This window comes from Lycium ferocissimum, chromosome 11 (genome assembly GCF_029784015.1).
Source record: "Lycium ferocissimum isolate CSIRO_LF1 chromosome 11, AGI_CSIRO_Lferr_CH_V1, whole genome shotgun sequence".
NCBI classification, from domain to species: Eukaryota; Viridiplantae; Streptophyta; class Magnoliopsida; order Solanales; family Solanaceae; genus Lycium; species Lycium ferocissimum.
The window spans coordinates 41,366,882-41,377,376 of NC_081352.1; the positions used below are offsets into that span (position 1 = coordinate 41,366,882).

Here is a 10,495-nt window from a genome sequence, read left to right on the forward strand (position 1 = left end):
CGCAAATTTGGCAAGTTTTTAACCAAAAATTAAATTTTTCTTTTAATATGGGGAGAATACATAGCATTGTGTAATTTGAAGGATTTGTTATTAGTGGAAGATTTCAGAGTGGTTTGATCAATGTGAGTTATTAGTATACCATTACCATTACCATCACCAATGATAATTTCATCATTGCCTGAGAATCCCGTGGTAGATTGTAGCGAAAATTACCGGTGATATTTTGTAAAAAAATGGGTTTTCCCATTTAAAAAAAAATTCCCTTTTTTTTCCTTCAAATTGATTATTAGATGGAAGTCAAGTATAAAATATATGTAAAATTTTGATGAGTTAGATTCAATTGTAACCTAGATAACACTGATTTTATGTACAATCCATGATTTTGTTGAGTTGTTGTTATAACTTGAGCGATTGGCTTGAACATCAAGTGGGTTGTGAGCCCTGGAAAGCTAAGCATTTGCTACATGCCCAAATTTGTCAAGAGTTGGCATTGAACTCTTTGCCGGTGATTGAATTTTCCATTGATATATTTGTTAGTCTTAAATCATAAGGCTTTAGAAAACAAATATATGTTATATATATATCGCACAAAGCCCCATTTTTAGTCTTATATATATTTATATATATATATATATATAAATATATATATCTGTGTGTGTATATTATCAAATTCTAATTCCCTGCTTTTATTATTTATTATTATTATTATTATTATTAAATATTAAATATTCTAATTCCTTATCGTTTAGTTCTCTTTATAAATGGTTATCCATGCGCCGACGGTCTATGAGAAACAACCTCCCTAACTTTACTAGTTTACAGTTATAGGTGCAACACAAATCCTTCCAAAATTCACTTGTGGGATGCTTTCTTGATTTGTCGTAAATATTCTAATTCCAAAAAGAGAATTTTTTTTGTATTCAAGTATTGATTAAATCAATATATGTGAGATTTTGATAGTAAAATATTATAATCAATTAAAAGAATACGGGGAGAACATAATTGTGATTATAAAACAGTAGTTAATGACTTTACATCTAAAAAACTACAAAAGTAAACTATAAATAAAAATATATATGATGATCTTTTTTTTCCAAGTAAATTGTAGCGACTGAGGATTACCAGCGATATGGTGTGAGGCCCCTAGCAACCTTCCCTTCAGTTTCCTTCAAATTGATTATTAGATGGAAGTCAAGTATAAAATATATTGAATGGCTTTGGTAAGCATTGTACAGCTGTCCAACTCCATGCCAAACATTCGCGATTTTGACTAGTTAGCATAGCTTGTTTGCAGGATGTCCCATCCTGTTTTGCAGAGGAAGCTTGGGCTATCAGAAGTGCAATAGCTAATCAAGGTTTTCCTGTGCATTTCAATATAACTGGGTAAATGTGCACAATAATCAACTGTTTTCTATGCACAGTGCAGCTCAACATAAATAATTACATCTACTAATATATATGCCCCTTTCATATATATATATCAACTATATATAGTCTAGCACAGTCATATATATAAGATATATATATATATATATATATAATCAGTGTGTGATCCAAAACCAAAGATGCAGATAGTAACCTATTACATGTATCAGGCTGTCCAGGTGCAATGACTGCAATCAGTAAAATTTTCCGGTGGCTTTAGTTTCCGCTTTTTGTCCTTTCTTTTTGGCGTAGACTGATGGATGTCCATCTATGCGGTGCTCTGAGGGCTTGGTGATGTTTAAGTATCTTACTGGGACTCTCATTTTTGACAATGCTCTATCAACAATCTCCATCAGGGACTCAGAATTTTTTTGAAAATTCATGTATGTTTCCCTAAAAGCAAATGCATCTTTTGCCTAGAAAGAACAAAATAAAAATATATTGACATCTTTTTTTTGACTCGCCTTTCTTCCGATTCATTCTTCTTGTCGAGCTTCTAAATTGGTAATAAATCAAATATCTTAGCTTTTACCATTTTTACTAGTTATTATCGCTATTATTATTATTATTAGTAGTAGTAGTAGTAGTACTATTACTACTACTACTCCTAATATTATTATTATTATTATCATTATTATTATTAGTACTACTAAATACTACTACTACTATTATTATTATTATTATTATTATTATTATTATTATTATTATTATTATTGTTGTTGTTGTTATTATTATCGTCATTTCTGTATCATAATCATGATGTCGCTTTAACATTTTAATCGTCTTTCGCAAAAGGGCATTACATTTATTATATGTAATTAAACGATAACATTTACTTACTTTTAAACTTTATAAATATTTTTTATTTGAGTACTAATAAATATATTTTTTATATTAAGTAATATTTTAGCACGCGTTAATAAATAATTAACTAAAGAGCGTCTTTCATTCAGCTATGAAGCTAAAAGAAATTCAAAAGAAGAAAAGAAGTCTAAACAAAGTGCAAAACTTTGAAATTTCGGAAACCTGAAAACCAAAATTCATCAGCCCAATCTACAAATAGCTACCCCTTTGTAGTAGACCCAATCCATCAGCTAAGTTATCAAGAAGCTCAATAAAGCTCAGGTTCAATCCGGTTCTAGACTATTCCATCAAAGGAAAATTATCTTTGTGCCCTTTATTAAATGTATTGAGACGAAATATCATCAATTCCTCTATCTTCACGTGAAGAAGTGATATTTTCAGAAAAAGAACTTGTTGACTTTCAGAGACCAAAGTGTCTCTTTCTTCTCCTCCACACGCTATTTCCTCAAAAGCTTACCAAATCTTCTAATTTTTTCTTTCTTTGTTCTCCCATGACAGACCACTCTCACTGTTGAACGAGCAGAATGGTAACATTACCGTTTCAAATTCAAATCCCGCTCAAAAACTTTAAAACCTTAACCTTAGTTGCACCTATAAATACCAAGCTATTGCAGCCATTTGGGGACAAGGTTTTTGGCCGCCTCTCCCCTCTAAACTTCTCAAAATACCCTGTTCAATACTAATTATTTTTTCAAAATACTAGCTTTATAAATCACTCTTTTTTCCTTCTCAGATCTCTATCCACTTTTCGCCGTGGAGGAGACTTACTTGGCTTTAATCGTGCCGTTTTATTTGTGAGGGAGGTCGGAATCTGTCGGATTTGAGACCCCGCACCCCAGTTCACTGCACTCAAAAAAGGTCAGTCTATTTCTTTTTAATCTCATTTGTTTAATCCATAGCCAGGATGTAAAATCTGAATGTAATCTGGTTTTTACACTATTAACAAGTATTTTTTAGCGTCTGAAACCCATGGTTAATTTTCCGTCAAAAATGTCATTCCCACATGTGATTAGAAATACAAATTTAAGGATGCGTTGGGTAAAATATGCAATGTTCATAAGCATGTGTTTTATATTCTACATATTGTAGGAATCTCCCTTAAATGCTTGCGGTTTCACCTAGTCTAATGTTTCATGAACATGGATCCCGTGTTATCACGCTTGAGGTGTCAACTTCTTTTTGTGGTGTTGCAGAAACTTCTTGAAAGTATGTTCATCTTTGAGTTTATAAAAAAAAAAAAAAAAGGATTTTGTCCATGTCCTTTTGTACATAAGGGATGTTTCGATATCATGAACTTTAGCAGTTATGCTTCGTTTTGTTGAAATCTCCGAGATTAAGTACTTTCTTCATGAATCTGTTTTAAGCTGAAGTTCTGTCAAAGGAGTCTTTATGATATGCTATTATCTGCTTGCATTAATAACATACAGCATGAATGTAAGGAGTTATTTTGTTTTAATATCATTATCTTGTGGTATCTCTGTGAGCAATGTCCTAATAGCTATAGGAAAAAATATAGCATCAAAATTAGCTATCAAAATGTTCACTGATTAAGGGACTTTGCTTTAAATGTTCTGTGCTCTAAAAGTGCATGACTTGGTAAGAAAATAATTTAGTTAAGTCATTTAAGAATTTTGCTGGATTGTGTGTTAGCGTGTTTCAAACAACATGTATATGCCTTATGTTAGCAATTAAGAATGGCCGCTAATTTTATTTTTCCTTCTTTTACAAGTACACATTGGGAGCAACATGGAGTCTTCATAAAAAGACTCTCACCGCCGCAAGCAGTCTCGCATTGAGACTTAATATTTGTCGCCTCTAGACTCGAAATCAGCATTTCTTCATCAATCCTCTTTATTTGCTTCTCGAGTCAAAAATGAAGGGGGAGGCTGTCACACCCCAACCTTGGGGGGTGTGGCCGGCACCCGAAGGGCTGAGCGAACCGACTGTGATATCTAAACTCTGTAACGTGAATCATAGGCCGACGAGGCCGCTGAATAACAATAGTAAGAAGTATATCATAACCTGCAAGCAGAAAAGGCCCAACAACACATATATGTATTATAAAGGCCAACAATGCCACAACCAAGAAAGACAACTAGTTAGAAGCCCAGCAAGGCCAAACACAATACCTGTACACTGACTGATAGTCTATAAGCCTCTAAGAGCACTAATATGCATCAACTGGTCGAGGCAGTGGCCCCGACGTACCCATAGCCATCTCTCTCTCTCTCTCTCTCTCTCTCTCTCTATATATATATATATATATATATATATATATATATATATATATATAGCATGCATATATATATATATATATATATATATATATGCGTGCTCCTATTTAATGACTCTGACCAACAACTCTGGAGAATGGAGTGGGAACATCCCTGCTGAACTTTGGTATCCTACTGAGAAAGGTACAACAATCCGTCTACCGTACCTGTGGGCATGATCACAACGCACAAAATGCGTCAGTACGAAAGATGTACCGAGTATGTAAGGCAGTAAGCATAAACATAACATAAGCATAAGAGATACAGATAACTTGGGAGAAGATGTAGAGACAACCTGAAACTCTGAACGAGGCCACTGAGGGTGATCATAATCATGACATAAATATAAATGCATGCTCGTAAAATCATTCTTCACTGTGGAGGCATATATCATATCATATAACAATAATAAATCCCTCTGTGGGGTGAGCTCATCATCATAACATCATCTCTGCCCAACTGATCAGTGGCAATGCACAGCTACGTGCCTACCCGGCCGCCTACAACACGGCTCGGTAAAGAAAGAAACATGTCTAGGTGCACATATAAGTGCCTACCCGGCCGACTATAGCGCGGCTCGGTAATGAAAATAAATACATATATATAAGTGCAATGCAAGACTGACCTCAAAAGAGATATCATAAGAAGAGTCAGAGTGACCTATCGTCGTTACCCTCCGACTATCGTTATTGTCGCTACATTCTTTACCTTTCAATTCAAGAGACAACAACATGGAGAACATGTAAGATACTTGGTACGAGTTACACATGAAGTAGAGTCCAACCGTTCGGATGGTATATGATCAATCAAAGTTTAGCGGAAACATTCTAATTCGGTGGCCAAAAGAGATATGGAGGCATGAAAGGCGTTTGATGCAATCATATATGAAATAAAGATTAGTCAATCACAAGAAAGCATATTCATCTAATATTTAGTGGAAACTTATATCAATGGAAGGTCTGTCATCTTTCAGTGAGGGACAAGAAAGATAAGGATGCAGGAATACAAGCTATTTCGAGAGGTAAGCTTAACCATTTCAGGATACGGCTGACTCAAGTTATACGAAAACGTTTCAATCAATAACCAAGGAAACATGAAAATATGGACGACACTTTAATATAAGTCATGTATGAAGTAAAGGGCTGCTCAAGTAAAAGAATATGATCGACTTATGTTTTCACGGAATGAATGTATCAATGAAACGTTCGTCGAGTTCTAGTCATGCCACAAAAGAGAAGAGAAAGCCCTACATACCTCGTCGGTTGGAGTTATACACATTTTCATAAGCTTCGAACACTTTATAACTGACTTCCTACAAGATACGAACAATTCGAGATCAACTTTGAGCATATAGCCAATAAAAATCTTCATTTAGGCATTTTATCGAGCAATTTGTAGGCACGAGTTTGTAAGCTCTTTTGTAGTGTAGCTTCTTGTAAAACACTACCAAAAACCTACTTTTATACTCCTCCTTACTAGCATGATTCAATCCATACCATCATAACTCCAAACAATACAACAAACTCAACACAAACAGCTCAACAATTTAGCCATGTCCATGGAAGCTTCAAGTTTTAACCATAATTTATTCATCTGGGATTTTCCCTCCATTTTCTTAGGTTTAAACACTTATAAAGCTTAAGACGAGGAGAAACGGATCAAAACATACCTCGAACTATGCAAATCACTCCAAACTATAAATTGCTTCTTGATGAAGTTTCCTTCCAAAAATCGAATTAGCGAGAATTTACCAATTCCAAGATCACTACCTTGTTCCTTGTGTTACACTTGTATAATTTGCCCTTTGATTATCTTCTGTTTGATGGGAAGTATTTAAGGATGAATTCTAGGGTTTGGAGGTCTTAGGAAGAGGAAAAATAAGAGACAAGTCGTGGAAGGGGTGAATATATATACAAAGACAACTTTGACCACCGACTATGTCCACTGTTCCCGTGGCAGTTTACGTCCTTGGACAAAAATGCAAATTTCTCTCTACTCCGATGTCATATCGACAAACGGTAAAATCCACTGGAAACTAGACTCATAGACCTTCGATTTGATAGGTGGATCACCCCGTAACTCCAAGTATATTGAGAGAAAATCTCCGAGACATCTGACCCAAATTTCAGTGAAATTTACAAACTTAATTTGCGACGCCCTTTGTCGACTTTCGTATTACAACTCGTTTGACTTTCAAACTTAACAAGAGACCGTTATACAATTCAAATACTTCATATCATTACTTATTTAGCATGTGGAGCACTCCTAATTCCACCCAAAAGTACAAGTTATCGTATTCCCTACTTGCCGACTTTTGACGAAACTGATGCTTCTTTGATTCATTCACCCTCCAAATCTTCCGCCACTTACTAATATTATTTATAGACTCTTGTAACCATTTTTATTAGTAAAATCACCCTCTTATCCTCAGCATAATTTCTTTTTTGAACTTACGTTGACTAACTCATGATGCGACTTTAATGTGCGAAAATCCGAGGTGTAACAGAGGCGGGGAAAAGTGGGAGCCATTCTACCATAGCCTACTTTCGTTGCTTATATCTCCTGTTTCTTTTTGTTTGTTATGAGTGTTATGGCTTTGTTGATGATTTCTTTCTTTCTTTATTGTAATTTGAATATCTAACCTTGCTTGATCATTTAGAATAACATCTAGTTAATAATCAAGGCAATTTTTTAACTTAAGGTATGCCGGTTTAAGATATCTATATGTGGGCCAATAGTTAAGCTTAAGGTTAACATTTTATTAAGGAGCTAGCTCTTAAACTTTCTTTTAAATTTTAAAAATCTTGTTTAGCCTCAAAATTCTTCAATGGGTAAGAAAAAATGACTTTTTACTTTATAGCTAAGTTGGTTTTTAATCTGTTAAGCACTTGTGGCCAAGAATGGCTTTTTATTTTGAGTACAAAACCGTGAAAAACATTTTACATTTAAATGTCCAAGGGGCTGCTTTATTAATCTATACTATTATATCAAAAGGTATTATTACATGTACTATTTATCTACTTAGTGAAGTTTTAAGTATAAAATTATTTTGTCATGTAGTACTTATAAAATGTCTTTTTAGTTACAATTATGCTCAAGCCGCCTCATTTTTCAACAAGCTTAATTGACCTAAGTTTGGTTGGTTAACTGTTTTAAACGGATCTTAAAGGATGTCTTACCCCTTCCCTTTAGGATAACTAAGAACCCTTACCTAGAATCACATTAGTTAAGTAGATCATTAATCAGAGTTAACTTGTAGCATTTACTTAGTTAAAATAGGTGTCCTAATTTTCCTTTAAAATAATTAGGTGGCGACTCGTTAAGTTAAATAATATGGGAATCACCAATATATTGTACTCTACTTTGACCCGGTTAAAATGGGGTATGACACATATAACTATAGAACTAAATTATTAACTTATAAAAGGCCAAAGTTTCATCAGCAATGTCGTGTTAGACATCCACTTGCAATGATTCTTCTATTTTATAAGTCAACCATATATTGCAAGACACATGACTTTTTTTTGCCACTCAGCTGGCAAGCTTTCATATTCTCCAATTAAGTCAACTTCACAAATTGATCATCATTGAGGAAATTTTCTCAGGTTTTTTCGTATCGACACACAAAAAGACATTTATTTTTGGCGGATACTAACTTTGGTTCCTTGTGAATTAAAGTTTGATTTGGACAATTTTTTCTTCGTGGTGATTGCTATACAAGCTTCCGCTGCTGTTAACAGATACACAATCATTGTTTCTATTACCGATTTAATCTTACAATTCTTCCACGAAAAAAAGTTTGATTAGGGAGCTGAAAGAATTCCCTTCAATTGAATAAAGCCATGGGTGATCATCTTCCACGGGATCTCTTGACCGACATATTCTCAAGACTTGGTGTCAAACAACTTTGTAAGCTCAAATGCCTCTCAAAAGAATGGCTTAATTCAATTTCCAGTCCCCATTTCAAGAAACAACATCTCGATCAATCGAAGAAAAGGCCAACTCTGTCTCTTATCAGCTCTCCAAGAAGTAATTACTCGTTCTCGTCCCAACTCGTTCATCTTTCTTTAATAAACCCCTCTAATTATGAATTGGTTCATGAATATGAAAGTATTGCAGAAATTGGACCGGGCTATTTTGTGTGCAGTTCTGGGCTAGACTTGTTATGTTTTTACCAAACAGGCTATCTGGGAAAAATATGGATTTGCAATCCCATTACCAAAAAGACTCTAGCTTTGCCCATGCTTTTTGGCTTTGCTGGTCGAGCTTGTTTAGGCTATGTCTCTTCGACAAATGAGTACAAAATTGTAGCATCATATGAGGGGAAAGTGAAATATGTTGATGGGGATTTCTATACTGGTTTTGAAGAATCTTTGTGTTTCAATATCCTAACCCTTAAGCTAGAGGAAGAAACAAGTGTAGTAGGATCATGGAGAGACTTGTTGAGTTGCACACAATATTCTGGAACATGTCATCAACCAATCCACATCAACGGGTTCATTTATTGGCTTGCCTTTGCAAAAGATAATACCTTAAGTAGTGATCATGTGAGAATTCTTGAAATGAACTTGGAAAATGAGGAAATAAAGACCTTCTGTTGTCCAAATGGCTTTAGTGACTTTGGGTTTTCACATTTGTCTGAGATAAATGGACATTTATGTTTGGTTCAGAATAAAAGAGATGGACATATGCTAAATATTTGGATGTTGAAGGCCCATGAGAGTGAAGCATGGTGTCTAGAGTATAGTATTGAGGTTCATGAGAGTGCTTCTAACTTCAATATTATTGGCTATTTACCAAGAAATAATGAGAGTACTGGAGACATCTTGATTAGGTCCTTAAAAGGTGATCTATTTTGCTATGAAACTGATACAAAAAGTTTCAAAGAATTGCAGAGTTTAAATATAGTGGAATATAAGTGGTGTGCTCTTTTCTATGACAGCTTCTTCTCTATAGGCCTGCCAGGAAATTAGAATCTGAAAATGACCTGAAACAATGTTTGACCATATTTTTCTTTTTGCTAGAACACTCCTGCAGGTGCATTTACTAAAATGTTATGGTAACTATCAGTTCAACTTTTTTTATGTATGAAAAGGACATCAAATAGCAACTTACTGTTATATCAAACATTTATTATTTTTCCTGTTGCATTATCTGAGGTGATGTTTTTGCAATCTTGGCACTATGGTCCTATTCTAATGAAAAAGCTCAGCGACTATAAATAGCTAAAAACCTATAGATGGATAGTGGAACATGCTGGTGCTGAGGAAAATTCAAGAAACAGGGCAATTGACCAACAGAGAGACCAGAACATTTTCAAGAAAACATTGCCAACTATGGGTGTGTTCGGTATGGAGGAAAATGTTTTTTTAGAAAATAAGTGAATTTCCACTTATTTTCTCATGTTCGGTTGGGTAGTGGAAAATAAGTGAATTTCTTATTTATTTTTTCATGTTCGTTTGGTTGATAAAAAACGTTTTCCGGAAAATACTCATTCAAACTTCACCAACTTCAACCCAACCCCATACCCCCCCCTCCAACCCACCTACCTACGCCCCCCCCCCCCCATCCAAAAAAATTTCTTTTGATTTTTTTTTTTTGTTTTTGCACCCCCCCCCAACCCTCACCAACTCCAACCCAACCCTATCGCCCCGCCCCCACGCACACCCCCACTCCTACGCCCCCACTCCCCTTCTATTTTTTTGTTTTTGCACCCCCGCCCCTAAGCCCATCCACTCCCGTAACCATATACACCACCCACTCCCCTGCCCCTACCCACTCCCCCACAACATTTTTTTTGAAGTTTTTAATTTTTTTTTCTGAATTTTCTACACGATCACATCCCCCATCACCCTCCTCCCCCCTTGCGTGGAACCCATACCACACCAACACCCCCTGCCCTAACCCTAACATTTTTTTTTTTGAAGTTTTTT

The 10,495-nt window shown here is 35.1% G+C and overlaps 1 protein-coding gene and 1 long non-coding RNA gene across 2 annotated transcripts; one reads left to right on the forward strand and one right to left on the reverse strand.

Annotated features, from left to right (window-relative positions):
- Positions 1–4,630: 4,630 nt before the first annotated feature.
- On the reverse strand, positions 4,631–7,157 carry LOC132037330 (uncharacterized). The gene is made up of 3 exons (XR_009409839.1): positions 6,232–7,157; positions 5,817–5,874; positions 4,631–4,729 (listed from the first exon to the last, which is right to left on the reverse strand). It is a non-coding gene; the product is annotated as an uncharacterized LOC132037330 (long non-coding RNA).
- A 1,247-nt stretch (positions 7,158–8,404) lies between these two features.
- On the forward strand, positions 8,405–9,535 carry LOC132038356 (F-box protein At3g57590-like). Its single transcript, XM_059429033.1, has one exon. It carries the CDS (start codon positions 8,405–8,407, stop codon positions 9,533–9,535), a length of 1,131 nt encoding a protein of 376 aa, XP_059285016.1.
- Positions 9,536–10,495: the final 960 nt, after the last annotated feature.